The sequence below is a fragment of the Oncorhynchus mykiss genome, chromosome 16, assembly GCF_013265735.2.
Source record: "Oncorhynchus mykiss isolate Arlee chromosome 16, USDA_OmykA_1.1, whole genome shotgun sequence".
In the NCBI taxonomy this organism is placed as follows: Eukaryota; Metazoa; Chordata; class Actinopteri; order Salmoniformes; family Salmonidae; genus Oncorhynchus; species Oncorhynchus mykiss.
In genome coordinates, this window is record NC_048580.1 from 26,858,807 (window position 1) to 26,876,288 (window position 17,482).

A 17,482-nucleotide genomic window follows, 5' to 3' on the forward strand; every position below is an offset into this window, starting at 1 on the left:
AGAGGTGTGAATACTTTCTGAAGGCACTGTACCATAAGTATCCCTACTTTAGCAACAACACAAGCAATGTAATGTTTAACAAAAAAGGTTGTTTTATTGCTGTTTTAAATTACATACATCCAAACTCCCAACACCTGGGATGAGATGGCTATCTACATGAAGTTAAATAAAACTAGTAAGTATAATGGGAATTCATCATAATACAAAATTAATAGCATACACCCCCCAAAAAATTGCAACATCCAATACTCATACAAGTAAGTCCTACACTCACACAAAAACGCACTCATAGACAGACAGACAATTCAATCAAAACAATTCAATTCAGGTCAGAAGGATAAGTGAAAGGCAACATCCGTCCTGCGCAGCAACACAGCCTTGAATTGATATGCAGTTATGTCTCTGTTTTTTTCCCCACACTTAAATTCCATGCATTCGTTCAGTACAAGAGCAATTTCATTTTCACCATATCCTGAAAACCTGGATAACTGAATTGACTGAGTCGGGCCCAAAGCTTCATTGATACTTACTTGGTAATTTGAAGCACTGCTAATTTATTCTTCACAATCAGAGTGGCCACTACTGTATGTTTAGAAATGATATAATACAAACCCTTTTGCATCCCTCAATGTTAGCTTGTGCTAACAGACTTGTAATAATGCCACGTCAGGTGTAATATGGCAACCAAAAAAAATGGCTGGGCTTCTGAATGGTGTCAAGGTGGCCCTGACAGTTCAAAGCCCTGCACTACAAGACTTCACAGTAGGCAGAAAGTAGATACTAGTACCGATACTACTACCGACAGACTTGCAAGACTGAAGACAGAGACAGACGAACACAGACAGATAGTTGTAATTCTACAGTACAACCCTCTAGGGAGGTGAAATGTTTTGGTCAACGGGAGAGATACATGTTTGTAGTTGCTGTAAATTGAAAATTACGATCTGTAATTGTATAATGGCTATGTTTTCAAGTAAGCAACCATATTTCCCATCTATAGGAGATGGTGCGCAGTTCAGCCGAGTAAAGACATTGAAAGACAGTGGAATTGAAGGGTTTGGGCAGGACTGCAGCTCTTCCGGTTGGTTTTCTTTTTTGACACGATTGGAGATGCATGTGATAGACAGGCTTTTCAGTCAGAGATGAGACGGTCATATAGAATGACAGTGTTTTGAAATGAGAGAGCGTTGGATTTGAGGAATGATGGTGGAATAAAGGGAATTTAAAGGTTTATTGAGGGGGAACATCGTCCTCCTTTTGACAGCAGAAGAAAAAAAGGAACATTTGTGTTTATTTTTTTGACAAGTCCAGGGAGTCCCTCCCTGTTTCAGTTTGTCTTCACCCATTTGGTGCTTAATGAACACGACCCAGGTTTCTCATGTTGGGTTGAGCTGTGTCTCCCAGTGTTTGTGAATGGCAGTCGTTCTTTGGTGCCCTCTAGCTGGGAGAGAGGGCAGGGCTGTTGTCTGTGCTGATGTGGACCAGGCACTCGCTGGACTTAAGGCTTGCCAGGGACTTGCAGCTGGGCAGGGAGTTTAGAGAACCACACAGGACCATCATGGAAGGGGTGTAGTCTTTATCTAGGGGAAGGACATATGTTGTCAAAACCAACATGAAATGTGTGTTAGCTGTAGGTGTGTTCATGGTTTTATATTTATGAGAGCACAGGAGTGCGTGTGCACGTGCATAATTTCTGCACGCTTGCGTGTGTGGCGATCTTATGCATGCATGTGTCCATGGCTCCATAGATGCGTTGCTGTCTGTGTGTGGTGTAATGGCATGTATCCTTATTTGTGAACAATACGGGTAGTGTGTATGAGTGTGTGACTACAGCACCTGCTGTGCACCACGCCTCTCCATTCTGCTGCCCTGCTGTATTCTGGGAGTCGGAGTCCAGGCTGACCACTGACAGCAGCTCTGTGCTGGGGAAGCTCCTCCTACAGGCATATGGGGACATAGTAAATATACTCTCGTTCTTTTTTTCACACTCCCTCACTCGCTCTCTCAGCGCTGACACGATCCCCGATTCTACATGACAAACAATCATATCTACCTCATATCGTTAATTTCAATCTGAAAGTTCTGTCGTGTTTCAAGGCCAAGCAGACAAATATTTAAAAAACAAACATAATTGGCTGCACCTTTTCCTCCTTATTTCAATTGACTGATCAACAAAATAACCTCTTTATGAATTTAGGAACTAATTAAACAAAATTGTTGCTACATAGATGCAGTACAAAGACAAGCATTTTGCTGGGAGGATGTAGTCACACCTGCGAAAGAGCTTGCCATCGTCATGATTGTTGTAGGGCTGTTGCCATTGGTTGACGAGAGGGATTGACAGGTTTTTGGCCAAAATGTTGGAGTCACACGGAATCAGGCTCGTCCTGCAAAACACAAGAATCCCAGTATAATCAAAGCATATGCAAATTGTGTCAATATGGTAGGCTTTTACAGTGATATCCCTGTACTTCACAGTGAATATGTGTACGCCACACCAAGCTAACAATTCTAGGGAGAGAACATTTTTTGTAAAGTTACCCGTAATGTTACCCTAATGTTTGAGTGTCCAGTTTTCTGTTAATTAGGGGAATATTCTATCTGTGTTACAATGTTCTTAGAATATACAAGATGTAAGACATTACTGTTCCAAGCACATTTCATGAGAACGTTGCAAGAACATTCCCGTGTCCAGTTTTCTGAGGGTTAGGAGAATATTCAATTGATGTGACATCAAACATACACAGAACATGGTTGCCATGTTCTCAGAACGTAAGATATTAAAGTTTGAAACATGTTTCATGGGACCGTTGCAAGAACATTTCTCGTGTATCAGTCAGGATGTCACCTGATGGTCCCTTGTTTTCCCCAAAAAATAATCAATACATATCATGCCTTAATTACTACGGCCAAGCCCATCAAGGGCCTGATTGGTGATTCACAACTCTTTTTGTTTGTTGGCAAGGGATACTCACACACAGGGATTTTAACATAGTGTTTTTATCTTACATACTTGACACGCATGATTACATTGTGCATGTTCATTTAGAAAATGTTCAGACCCCTTGATTTTTCCACATTTTGTTACATTACAGACTTATTCTAAAATTGATTACAGTTTTTTTTCATCAATCTACACACAATACCCCATAATGACAAAGCAAAAACAGGTTTTTAAAAGTATATTAAAAATATAAAACAAATAGTTTATTTACATAAGTATTCAGACCCTTTGCTATGAGCTCAGGTGCATCATGTTCCCATTGAGTTTGCCAAAAGGCACCTAAAGGATTCTCTGGTCTGATGAAACCATGACAGAACTCTTTGGCCTGAACGCAAAGCGTCACGCTTGGAAACCTGGTACCATCCCTACGGTGAAGCATGGTGGTGACAGCATCATGCTGTGGGGCTGTTTTTCAGCGGTAGGGACAGGAAGCCACTCCTCAGTAAAAGGCACATGACAGCCCGCTTGGACAGACCATGAGAAACAAGATTCTCTGGTCTGATGAAACCAAGATTGAAGTCTTTGGCCTGAATGCCAAGCGTTACGTCTGGAGGTAACCTGGAACTATCACTACGGTGAAGCATGGTGGTGGCAGCATCATGCTGTGGGGATGTTTTTCAACGGCAGGGACTGGGAAATTAGTCAGGACCGTGGCAAAGTACAGAGAGGTCCTTGATGAAAACCTGCTCCAGAGAGCTAAGGATCTCAGACTGGGGCAAAGGTTCACCTTCCAACAGGACAACAACCCTAAGCACACAGCCAAGACAAAGCAGGAAGGCTACCCAAAACATTTGACTTAAGTTAAAAAATTTAAAGGCAAAGCTACCAAATACTAATTGAGTGTATGTAAACTTCTGACCCACTGGGAATGTGATGAAAGAAATAAAAGCTGAAATAAATCATTCTCTCTACTATTATTCTGACATTTCACATTCTCAAAATAAAGTGGTGATCCTAACTGACCTAAGACATGGAATTTACTAGGATTAAATGTCAGGAGTTGTGAAAAACTGAGTTTAAATGTATTTGGCTAAGGTGTATGTAGACTTCCAACTTCAACTGTATATAGCTGAGCATCTCAAAGAGAACTCCATAGTATTTTTGAACTCGACACCACATACCATGTCGAACAAACATCTGTCATTGAGAAACTTATTTTAATTAGATCAGATAGGTGCATCACAGGGGCCATAATGAATTAGTTGGATGGGAATTTGATTCTATAGAGGGGCACATTCTTTTCATGGGACCTTCTGCATGTGCACGCGCTTGAACTTGCACACATTTTTGATTGGATATTACAGTAAAGACCATAGGCGGCACGTGAGTTTCAAGTTTGGGGAAGCTTACAATTTATAATACCATTTCTACCAATCTCTGTTCCAGTTATGATTTTCATATGCGCATTTTCGTGGAACAGTTTAATTTCAATACGAACATTTTAATTTCTCAATCCTTGTCACGTGGTTAATCGTTAAAATTTGAATTAAAATGGCAAATATCTAAAAGTTAAAATTCAACTAATGCAAGAGCACCAGCCATTTAACACATTGACACACTGATCGATTGGCGGTTCCAAAAATATTTTCCTATAGGCCAATGCAGCAGTAAGCGTTTAACTTCCATCGTCAACTAAGTAAAATACATAAGCCTAAAGACAAAAAAATAAAAACAGCAGAGAATATCCTCATGAAAATTCCGGATCTTTTAACCACATTAATCTCTCTACTCAGTCTGTCTGCCTCTCTATCTGTCGTTACTTTAGCTAGCATTGTATCAAATCAATCCGAGAACTTGCAACATTGTATCAACTAGCCTATTCCGGGCCCTCAGAGTTTTCCATGCCAGTGAGCTCGGTACAGACAGCTGTTTTTGAGCAAGGGAGAAGTGTTCAGGTATTTTATGACGTTTACACTGGATATATGGGATCATCCGATCATGATATTTGGCTTGGTGATTATCGGGGCCAGGAGAGTGTTGGAAAGATGTTTAAAATACTGTGAGGAACTATTATCATTCTCAATGGATGTAAAAAATATATATACTTTTGTTGACTTACTGTGTGAGGTGAAGAAAAAATGACAGCGAAGCTCAGTTTATTAGCAGTGGACATGGTGAGTTATAAATGGCCAGAAATCAGATATTTCCAAAGGGGCACTTTCCTACATTTGTGTGCAGCAGGCCAAGTACTTCTATTCGTGCTCAGGTATGCACGCTCCCGCATAATCAGGACAGAGAAATCAGACATATGCTCATTGCTCACATGGAGCACTCCAAACAAAAGCCAATTACATTTTTATTTATTTTTACAAAACTTGGAATTGATGATTATGAAATAAACCAAAACTGATTTCTTAGAAGTGTAGCAGGTTGTGAACTCTGCAAATAACGTTTCCACCACAACAATGAGAATCATAAATTACTGTAATTAATACATGCATTAACAGAAATGAATGTAACCAAATGATGGGGATTAAAGCTACATTTACTGCTGGTGACATATGTAATGGGAAATTTATCAAAATAACCATTCAAAGGGAAAATAATTCCCACAATGAAACTGTGAATGCGCAAGGATTGGCTGTAGATATCGGAGCACATTCTGGAGAGCTGAGTGCATGCACTCTAGAGAGAGACACGTCATATCTTCACCAAACACCCATCCCCTTCGTGTCTCAACATTTCAATTATACTCAAGACACATTATCTTCATACACATTTAGATGCTTTTCACTGACCGCAAACCAATAATCACCTAGGCTGCCCAAATTGCTACATAGGCGTACATTAGGAGGCCCATTATCATCAACCATCACTCCTGTGTTCCAATGGCACGTTGTGTTAGCTAATCCAAGTTTATAATTTTAAAAGGCTAATTGATCATTAGAAAATCCTTTTGCAATAATGTTAGCGCAGGTGAAAACTTTTGTCCTGATTAAAGAAGCAATAAAACTATCCTTCTTTAGACTAGTTGAGTATCTGGAGCATCAGCATTTGTGGGTTCCATTACAGGCTCAAAATGGCCAGAAACAAAGACTTCTCTGATGAAACTCGTCAGACTATTCTTGTTCTGAGAAATGAAGGCTATTCCATGCGAGAAATTGCCAAGAAACTGAAGATCTTGTACAACGCTGTGTACTACCCCCTTCACAGAACAGCACAAACTGTCTCTAACCAGAATAGAAAGAGGAGTGGGAGGCCCCAGTACACAACTGAGCAAAAAGACAAGTACATTAGAGTGTCTAGTTTGAGAAACAGACGCCTCACAAGTCCTCAACTGGCAGCTTCATTAAATAGCACCCGCAAAACACCAGTCTCAACGTCAACAGTGAAGAGGCGACTCTGGGATGCTGGCCTTCTCGACAGAGTTGCAAAGAAAAAGCCATATCTCAGACTGGCCAATAAAAATAAAAGATTAAAATGGGCAAAAGAACACAGACACTGGACAGAGGAATTCAAAAAGGCCAGCCAATGGGGAACGAACTGAACACTGTCCCAATAAGGGTTATCTCATAGGCATGTGCTTATTGGGCCAGTAGAGTTAGGCCCTGTCCAGAAGAAACCCTAACCCCTCCTCCCTAGGCATTTACACTTATGTAGATGAAACAACTTGATAGGTGTAAGCAATAGGGTGAATGCACTTTGAAGTAAATCTCAGCTCTGTTAAAAGTGCACTCAAGAAAATATATTTTATTGATCATAGTGATTCAGGAGTATCATTAAAACATGTTAATATGCCCAACCAACATTAGACAACTATAGAGAAAGGCCTTAAATAGCTGAAATAGGTCAGAATAGTCATATTAACCAATACTTGACATGGACATGGTGTCATACCATAGCGGGAAAGATCAGAGTACCATGAACCAGGAGATTGTGAGTTCAAATTCCAGGTGAAGACAAATTGATTAATAATTACCGTATAAAATGCACAATGTAATCAAGTGTGAAAACGTCTAAAAACACTGTATGTTAAAAGTATCCCTTGCCAATAGACAAAGCGATATGAATGGATCAGTCGTTCACCAATCCGTGCCTTGATTGGCTCAGCAACAGTGACGTGATGTGTACATTTTTTTTGTGGGGGGACACAAATATTCTTGCAATGTTCCCATGAAACATGTCTAGAACATGAATATATTATGTTCTGAGAACATGGCAACCATATTCTGTGTATGTTTACAAAAACGGGAAATTCCATAATTTGGTGTGTCTCAGGTACCTCTCTAGAATGTCCCATAATTCTTAAATTGGTTTAAGATCTGGTGACTGAGATGGTCATGGCATACGGCTTACATCATTTATGCTCATCAAACCCTTCAGCTTTGTATTTACTGCAGTTTACGTTGCCCTCGAAGAGGTTGAGTGGACCTAAACCATGCCAGGAAAATACACCCCACACAATAACAGAGCTGCCAGAACCCTACCCAGCTAACAATTCTAGGGAGAGAGACATTTTTTGTTATGTTATCCGTAATGTTCCCCTAAGATTTTCCATTAGTTAGGGAAACTGCTAAGAATGTGAGAGTATATACTGTGGCCGTAAAATGTATATAGGTTCAGAACTTTTGTGAAACAGCACAGTTAAAAATATATGGCAAATATACAGTTGAAGTCGGAGGTTTACATACACCTTAGCCAAATACATTTAAACTCAGTTTTTCACCATTCCTGGCATTTAATCGTAGTAAAAATTCCCTGTTTTAGGCCAGTTAGGATCACCACTTAATTTTAAGAATGTGACGGGGGTGGCAGCAAACATTTGACTGGTACTCTACATATGGGGGATTGGAAATAATGTAGACCGTTACATTGATGGAAGCTACAATGTATCTGCAATGTTAAAGCTGATCTAACCCCCCCCCCCCCCCCCCCCCCCCCCCCAGCAAAAATGTTTAAAATAAAATAAAAATGTGAGAGTAGGTAGTCTCCCTATCGAATCCAAGGGCATCAGTACCAATGCTAACCACTGTTTTAAAGTCACCATTGTCCTCATGGGGAAATCCCTGAGTGGTTTCCTTGAATCCATGCAACTTATTATGTGACTTGTTAAGCAAATGTTTATTCCTGAACTTATTCAGGCTTGCCATAACATTGTATTTAATTAATACATTTCAGCACTGTATTTAATTAATTAGTAAACATTTCTGAAAACATAGTTCCACTTTGACATTGTGTGTAGGCCAGTGACAGGTCTCAAACCCAGGCCACCAGCACCAAAGCAAATGGCCTAACCATTGTCCCAATAAGGGATATCTCAATACATGTGCCTATTGGGACAGTATAGTTAGGTCCTGTCCAGAAAAAACCCTAACCCCTCCTCCTCCCTATGCACTTGTGTAAATCTGAAACAACTTGATAGGTGTAAGCAATAGGATGAATTCCATTTGAAGTAAATCTCACCCCCCTTACAAGGACACTCAAGAAAATATGTTATTGATCATAGTGATTCAGGAGTAGGATTAAAACCAGTTAATATGTCCTACCAAATTAAACAACTATACAGAAACCCAGCTAATAATTCCAGAGGGAGAGAGTTTTTGTAATGTTACCGTAATGTTCCCCTAATATTTGAGTGTCCTGTTTTCTGAAGGTTAGTGGAACATTCTATCTATGTTAGCAAAAACCTTCTGAGAACATTTTTTTAATCATGTGGCATTAAAGTTAGTGAAAAATTATCGTAATGTTAAACACAACATACCCATAAATATTCCTGCAACAACCCCATGAAACATGTCTACAACATTAATATCTTATATGTATGTTTGGTGGGACGTTGACACGTATGTTTCTTGCCTAGAACACTAATATTTTACACTTAGAAAAAAGGGTTCTAATAGGGGTTTTCCACTTTTCCCCATAGCATAACCCTTTTTGGTTCCAGGTAGAACCCTTTTTGGTTCCAGGTAAAACCATTTTGGGTTCCATGTTGAACTCTCTGTGGAAAAGAGTTCTATATGAAACACAAAGGTTTCTACTTGGAACCAAAAGGGTTCTACCTGGAACCAACAAGGGTTCTTCAAAGGGTTATCCTATGGGGGACGGCTGAAGAACCGTTTTAGGTTCTAGATAGCACCTTTTTTTCTAAGAGTGTATGTTCTGAGAACATGGCAACCATGTTCTGTGTATGTTTTGTGGGACGTTGATGGAATATTCTCCTAACCAACAGAAAACTGGACACATGAGTGTTCTTGCAACGTTCCTATGAAACGTGTCTAGAACATTAATATATAACATTCTGAGAACATGGTAACCAAGTTCTATTTGACATTAAGGGAACGTTCTCTACAGTTGTGGGAATGTTTGCTGTTAGCTGGGTACCTGTATGTGTCTCTCTAGTTGTGTGTATAGTGTGTGTATGTTGTATGTCTACATGTACGTCGCATGCATGCTCGTGTCTGCACGTGCATGTGTGTGCGTGTGTGTAGCCACTCACAGTTGCTCCTGCAGCTCCAACACGATGGCCTCCAGCTCCCTCTTTTCCTGCTGGCTCTGCTCCTCCAGCTCCACCAGCCTCGCGTTCAGCTCCTTGTTCTCCGTCTCCACGTTTGTCAACTGGGATTCCCGCAGACGCACCAGCTCCTCCAAATAGCCCTGGAGACAAGCACACATCAGGGCTGTTTTTTTTTTCTGGAAGAAAACGGGCTGAAATGGAGTCAAATGGGGAGGTACTTGTCAAATAAGAAACTTGTTTTTGTTGTTGTTTTGAAACATTTTGCTACAGTGTGCCCTATGACCCAGCTACACATATCCAATGATGCCTTCCATCTACTTCTGTCTTATCAATGAGTCCTATGATAGACTACAGAGAACAATTTGTGAGCCACATTATCTCTTGCAGATGAGGCATTTCAAGTTATGGTTGGGCAGGAGCAGCATCTTCATAAGAACAAACTGTGCAATAACATTCAGCCCTGATCTCTGAGGTAACTGTCATTTGGGGCATGCCTGGGCACGTGTATACACCACAATATAGACCTAGTGTCTAGTTTGTGATTATATCAAGGGCTAGTGTACAAGGATACACCTATGACCTAGTGTACACCTAGGAGCAACCTACCCTAGGGAGCAAGTGAGCTGTGAATAGTTATTACAGTACTTGAAGACACCCAACAACAACTATCTTGTCCCCTGTACTTGAGTGCCACTCATAGGCTTACTGTGGGGATCTACAAAGATACAAAATGGCTACCCACCTTCTGAGCATAGACAATCTTGAACCTCTGCTCCATCTTGCGGCACTTGTTGGCCCAGCTCTCCTCGTCGGTGACCAGCGGGACGTAGGGGTGCTCAGGGACACTGTCATCGCTCGTGCTGCTGTCGATGCTCCGACGGTCGTCGTCGTCATCACTCAGGTAGTCATAGCTACACAGACAACAACAGATGACAATAATAGGCCTATTTATGCTATGTAATATTGGGCCCGTTTCCCGAACCCAGATTAAGCCTAGTCCTGGATTAAACATCTTTCTCTATAGAGGATCACCATTAAAAGCATGTTTTAGTGTTGGCCAACGCAGCTGTTTTTATCTCAAAATCAAATAATTTCTGGGTAACAATCAAGTATACAGTATAGTATACAGCCCCCGTGATATGCAGCTGTTCAGGGAAGCTAGAAACCATTATACACAGGCAGTTAGAAAAGCCAAGGCTAGCTTTTTCAAGCAGAAATTTGCTTCTTGCAACACTAACTCAAAAAAGTTCTGGGACACTGTAAAGTCCATGGAGAATAAGAACACCTCCTCCCAGCTGCCCACTGCACTGAAGATAGGAAACACTGTCACCACTGATAAATCCACCATAATTGAACATTTCAATAAGCATTTTTCTACTGCTGGCCTTGCTTTCCACCTGGCTACTCCTACCCCTGTCAACAGCACTGCACCCCCAACAGCAACTCGCCCAAGCCTTCCCCATTTCTCCTTCTCCCAAATCCATTCAGCTGATGTTCTGAAAGAGCTGCAAAATCTGGACCCCTACAAATCAGCCGGGCTAGACAATCTGGACCCTTTCTTTCTAAAATTATCTGCCGAAATTGTTGCCACTCCTATTACTAGCCTGTTCAACCTCTCTTTCGTGTCGTCTGAGATTCCCAAAGATTGGAAAGCAGCTGCGGTCATCCCCCTCTTCAAAGGGGGGGACACTCTTGACCCAAACTGCTACAGACCTATATCTATCCTACCATGCCTTTCTAAGGTCTTCGAAAGCCTAGTCAACAAACAGATTACCGACCATTTTGAATCTCACCATACCTTCTCTGCTATGCAATCTGGTTTCAGAGCTGGTCATGGGTGCACCTCAGCCACGCTCAAGGTCCTAAACGATATCTTAACCGCCATCGATAAGAAACATTACTGTGCAGCCGTATTCATTGATCTGGCCAAGGCTTTCGACTCTGTCAATCACCACATCCTCATCGGCAGACTCAACAGCCTTGGTTTCTCAAATGATTGCCTCGCCTGGTTCACCAACTACTTCTCTGATAGAGTTCAGTGTGTCAAATCGGAGGGTCTGTTGTCCGGACCTCTGGCAGTCTCTATGGGGGTGCCACAGAGTTCAATTCTTGGACCGACTCTCTTCTCTGTATACATCAATGAGGTCGCTCTTGCTGCTGGTGAGTCTCTGATCCACCTCTACGCAGACGACACCATTCTGTATACTTCCGGCCCTTCTTTGGACACTGTGTTAACAACCCTCCAGGCAAGCTTCAATGCCATACAACTCTCCTGCCGTGGCCTCCAATTGCTCTTAAATACAAGTAAAACTAAATGCATGCTCTTCAACCGATCGCTACCTGCACCTACCCGCCTGTCCAACATCACTACTCTGGACGGCTCTGACTTAGAATACGTGGACAACTACAAATACTTAGGTGTCTGGTTAGACTGTAAACTCTCCTTCCAGACCCATATCAAACATCTCCAATCCAAAGTTAAATCTAGAATTGGCTTCCTATTTCGCAACAAAGCATCCTTCACTCATGCTGCCAAACATACCCTTGTAAAACTGACCATCCTACCAATCCTCGACTTTGGCGATGTAATTTACAAAATAGCCTCCAATACCCTACTCAACAAATTGGATGCAGTCTATCACAGTGCAATCCGTTTTGTCACCAAAGCCCCATATACTACCCACCATTACGACCTGTACGCTCTCGTTGGCTGGCCCTCGCTTCATACTCGTCGCCAAACCCACTGGCTCCATGTCATCTACAAGACCCTGCTAGGTAAAGTCCCCCCTTATCTCAGCTCGCTGGTCACCATAGCATCTCCCACCTGTAGCACACGCTCCAGCAGGTATATCTCTCTAGTCACCCCCAAAACCAATTCTTTCTTTGGCCGCCTCTCTTTCCAGTTCTCTGCTGCCAATGACTGGAACGAACTACAAAAATCTCTGAAACTGGAAACACTTATCTCCCTCACTAGCTTTAAGCACCAACTGTCAGAGCAGCTCACAGATTACTGCACCTGTACATAGCCCACCTATAATTTAGCCCTATCAACTACCTCTTTCCCAACTGTATTTAATTTATTTATTTATTTTGCTCCTTTGCACCCCATTATTTTTATTTCTACTTTGCACATTCTTCCATTGCAAAACTACCATTCCAGTGTTTTACTTGTTATATTGTATTTACCTTGCCACCAAGGCCTTTTTTGCCTTTACCTCCCTTCTCACCTCATTTGCTCACATTGTATATAGACTTGTTTATACTTTATTATTGACTGTATGTTTGTTTTACTCCATGTGTAACTCTGTGTTGTTGTATCTGTCGAACTGCTTTGCTTTATCTTGGCCAGGTCGCAATTGTAAATGAGAACTTGTTCTCAACTTGCCTACCTGGTTAAATAAAGGTAAAATAAAAATAAATAAATAAATAAATCTTACTGTTATTATTTATTTTCAATTAAAATGGTCAAAAATATTTAAAAAATTGCTTCTTAGTAGAGAGGAATTTCTCAAGCAAGAAGGTTGCTAAGACTGTCTAGCTGTGGTCTGAGTGGGGAGGGGAAAACTGAAAACTAGCTGTTATTGACAGAGAGGTTTGGAACTCTCTTTCGTACTGGGCTATTATCTAAATTTACCACCTGGTGATGTAGGCAGGCAGGCCAAAACTCCATCCCACCCAAACATGCTGAAATTTCAGACAGTCATTTTAAACAGCTCTTACACTGTTCAACTTAATACAAAAATAGAAATGAAGAAAGTACAGTAAGTGCAAAATAAAGTAACATGGTTGACGATTTCATCTTAAATCAGCCATAAATCCCCTTGTGACAGGGGGAATGGAAGCTTGTTGTCTGTAACAGGGAGAGGCAATTGAATGCAAAATAATAATAATAATAATTGTAAGAAATTGTTAAAAACATTTCTAGCCTGTCCATCTATGGGTAACAGTGTTGACGTGTTATGGTCGACCCGCTCAGTTTTCCACCACAAAACACCAGAATATGGCCAAAAATAGTAGAACGAGCTCACCTGCTTTTGGGTCTTTCTATAAATAAAAGGGCCAATGTGTGACATCAGGGTCAACATTTTTAAATGTGATCTTCTTGCTTCACATGTGTAGTTACAGGAATAAGAGTCTAGATAGGTACAATGAGACCATAATTCTTACCAACAACAAAACATCTACATGTCGTTCAAAATGTCACATGAAACATGGACACTGCATGTTTCTTTTGCCTAGTAGCCAGGTCTGTTTGTGCTTTAGTCTACTTTTCTATATTTTATAGCCATGGTAAAGGTTGTAGAATAATGAAAACGATAAACAACAGAATTTCTATTTTTTTTTTTTTTTTTAAATAGTTGATATAATAGAATAATATAATACAATGGGTTCTGTCAACAAAATCATTGACAATAATAATAACCAATAATTAAATCATTATAATCAATTAACTCTTCAAGCAGTGTATGTGTGTGCGTGTGGGTGCGCGTGCGTGTGTGTGAAAACTAGGAAAGAGGATGCAACAAATCAAGGAAATGCAAATGAGATTCTCTCAAGGAAGGAGGAAGCAAGTATTTGACAGATATTACATTTTTTGACAGTGCCAGACTGACTGACTGACTGAGCTACCATAATACCCATGGCATGTCCAGAAACAACCCCCAGCCCCTACTGCCCAGAATCTAGACATGTGTAGATCTGAGAGGGATTAACTTGTGGTGACATGGTGAGAGCTCCACCTTACCCTCTGATAGGCTTATTGGAATGTTGGTGGTATTGCGTACACCTTTCCAATTCTCTCAGATCTCCACAAGTGTCTAGGGGTAAGGGCTAGGGGTTGATTCTGGACAGGACCCCACAACCCTTTGGGTGTGTGGTGGACCTACAGCACGACACTTGAGGCATTGGTTGAATGTTTAATTCCATTGGTATACGCACGCAGATTTGCACCGGTGTAAGCTGGACACACCCATGGCACTGTATCAAGCTGATCAAACAGGTCAGGGTAGCTGGAGACCTGCTGTAAACAGTTAAAGGATATAATGTCTACTATTCACACCCGTGCTTCATAGATATGCAACCACTGACTAACTATAGCTAGGGCATATCTCTAATCAAATCAGATCAAATCTTATTGTACACATACACGTGTTTAGTAGATGATATTGTGGGTGTAGCAAAATGCTTGTGTTTCTAGCTCCAACAGTGAAGTAATATCTAGCCAGTAATATCCAACAATTTCACAACAATACACACAAAACAAACAAATCCAAGTAAATTAATTAAGAATATGTAAATATATGGACGAGCAATATCAGAGCGGCATAGACTAAGATACAGTATATAAATATGAGATGAGTAATTTAAAATATGTATACATTATTAAAGTGACTAGCGTTCCATTTATTAAAGTGGCCAGTGATTTCAAGTCTATGTATATAGGCAGCAGCCTCTAATGTGCTAGTGATGGCTATTTAACGGTCTGATGGCCTTAAGATAGAAGCTGTTTTTCAGTTTCTCAGTCCCAGCTTTGATGCACCTGTACTGACCTCGCCTTCTGGATGATAACGCGGTGAACAGGCAGTGGCTCGGGTGGTTGTTGTCCTTGATTATCTTTTTGGCCTTCCTATGACATCGGGTGCTGGTAGCTTGCCGCCGGTGATGGGTTGGGCAGACCACACCACCCTCTGGAGAGCCCTTTGGTTGTGAGCAGTGCAGTTGCCGTACCAAGCGGTGATACAGCCCTCACCTCCTCGCTGCAGCCTGTCTCGTCATTGTTGGTAATGGTCTGAAAACTTGATGATTGAGTTGGAGGCGTGCGTGGCCATGCAGTCGTGGGTGAACAAGGAGTACAAGAGGGGGCTGTGCACGCACCCTTGTGGGACCACAGTGTTGAGGATCAGAGAAATGGAGGTGTTGTTTCCAACCTTCACTATCTGTGGGCATCCAGGCAGGAAGTCCAGGACCCAGTTTCACAGGGCGGGGTTCAGACCCAGGGCCTCGAGCTTAATGATGAGCTTGGAAGGTACTATGGTGTTGATTGCTGAGCTATAGTCAATGAACAGCATTCTTACATAGGGATTCCTCTTGTCCAGATGGGATAGGGCAGTGTGCAGTGTGATGGTGAGTGCATTGTCTGTGTATCTATTAGGGCGGTATTTTTTTTTAACTGGGTCTAGGGTGTCAGGTAAGGTAGAGGTGATATGATCCTTGAACTAGTCTCTCAAAGCACTTCATGATGACAGACGTGAGTGCCACGGGGCGATAGTAATTTAATTCAGTTACTTTTGCTTTCTTGGGTACAGGGACAATGGTGGCCATCTTGAAGCATGTGGGGACAGCAGACTGGGATAGGGAGAGATTGTAAACACACAAGCTAGCTGGTCTGCGCATGCTCTGAGGACGTGGCTAGGGATGCCGTCTGGGCCGGCAGCCTTGCGAGGGTTAACACGCTTAAATGTCTTACTCACGTCAGCTACGGAGAAGGAGAGCCCACAGTCCTTGGTAACGGGCCACGTCGGTGGCACTGTGTTATCCTCAAAGCGGGCAAAGAAGGTGTTTAGCTTGTTCGGAAGCAAAATGTCGGTGTCCGCGACATGGCTGGTTTTCCTTTTGTAGTCCATGATTGTCTGTAGACCCTGCCACATACATCTCGTGTCTGAGCCGTTGAATTGTGACTCCAATTTGTCTCTATACTGACGTTTTGCCTGTTTGATTGCCTTACGGAGGGAATAACTACACTATTTGTATTTTGCCATATTCCCAGTCACCTTGCATGATTAAATGTGGTGGTACGTGATTTCAGTTTTGCGCGAATGCTGTCATCCACGATTTCTCGTTAGGGTAGGTTTTAATAGTCCCAGTGGGAACAACATCTCCTATACACTTCCTGATAAACTCAGTCACCGTATCAGTATATTCGTCAATGTTATTCTCGGAGGCTACCCGGAACATATCCTAGTCCACCTGATCAAAACAATCTTGAAGCGTGGATTCCGATTGGTCAGACCAGCATTGAATAGTCCTTAGCACAGGTACTTCCTCCTTTAGATTATGTCTATAGGAAGGGATTTGCCGAAAGGAGGGTGGGGGAAGGCCTTGTAGGCATCCTGGAAGTTGGAGTAGCAGTGGTCGTGTGTTTTAGCAGCGCGAGTACTGCAGTCAATATGTTGATAGAACTTCAGTAGCGTTTTCCTCAAATTTGCTTTGATAAAATCCCCAGCTACAATAAATGCGGCCTCAGGATATGTGGTTTCTAGTTTGCATAAAGTCCAGTGAAGTTCTTTGAGGGCCGTCGTGGTATTGGCTTGAGGGGGAATATACACGGCTGTGACTATAACCGAAGATAATTATTTTGGGAGGTAATGTGATCGGCATTTGATTGTGAGATATTCTAGGTCGGGTGAACAAAAGGACTTGAGTTCCTGTATGTTATCACACAATGAGTATTTAATTATGAAACATACACCCTGCCCTCCTTCTTCCTGGAGAGATATTTATTCCTGTCTGCGTGATGAACTGAGAACCCAACTGGCTGTATATCAGTATATCCCGAGAGAGCCATGTTTCCATGAAACAGAGTATGTTGCAATCTCTGATAACTTTCTGGAAGGACATCCTCGCCCTCAGCTCGTCAACTTTATTATCCAGAGACTGAACATTAGCGAGTAATATACTCAGATGCGGTGGGTGGTGTGCGCACCTCATGAGTCGGACTAGAAGTCCACTCCACCTCTTCTTCTGGCGATGTTTTGGGTCAGCCTCAGGAATCAGTTCAATTTCCCTGGGGGGTATGAACAAAGGATCAGATTCGGGAAAGTTGTATTCCTGGTCGTAATGCTGGTAATACTGGTGAGTTACCGCCGCTCTGATATCCAAAAGTTTTTCCCGGCTGTATGTAATAACACAAAAAAATGTCTGGCTTAATAATATAAGAAATAACACATAAAAAAACGAAATAGTGCAAAGTTGCCTAGGGGCTCGAAGCACGGCTGCCCTCTATTGCGCCAATCTAGCAATAGATA

General features: G+C 41.8%; 1 protein-coding gene across 2 annotated transcripts in view; it reads right to left on the reverse strand.

Moving 5' to 3' along the window:
• Positions 1–69: 69 nt before the first annotated feature.
• rundc3ab (RUN domain containing 3Ab) overlaps positions 70–17,482 on the reverse strand; it is a 45,074-nt gene continuing 27,661 nt past the window's right edge. For both annotated transcript variants that reach the window (XM_021565437.2, XM_021565436.2), the window contains 5 exons: positions 10,201–10,369; positions 9,441–9,598; positions 2,274–2,387; positions 1,837–1,937; positions 70–1,580 (listed from right to left, as the gene is read on the reverse strand). In XM_021565437.2, the coding sequence (XP_021421112.1) occupies positions 1,438–1,580; positions 1,837–1,937; positions 2,274–2,387; positions 9,441–9,598; positions 10,201–10,369 (685 nt within the window). In that variant the 3' untranslated portion in view covers positions 70–1,437. The remainder of the gene's footprint in view (positions 1,581–1,836; positions 1,938–2,273; positions 2,388–9,440; positions 9,599–10,200; positions 10,370–17,482) is intronic.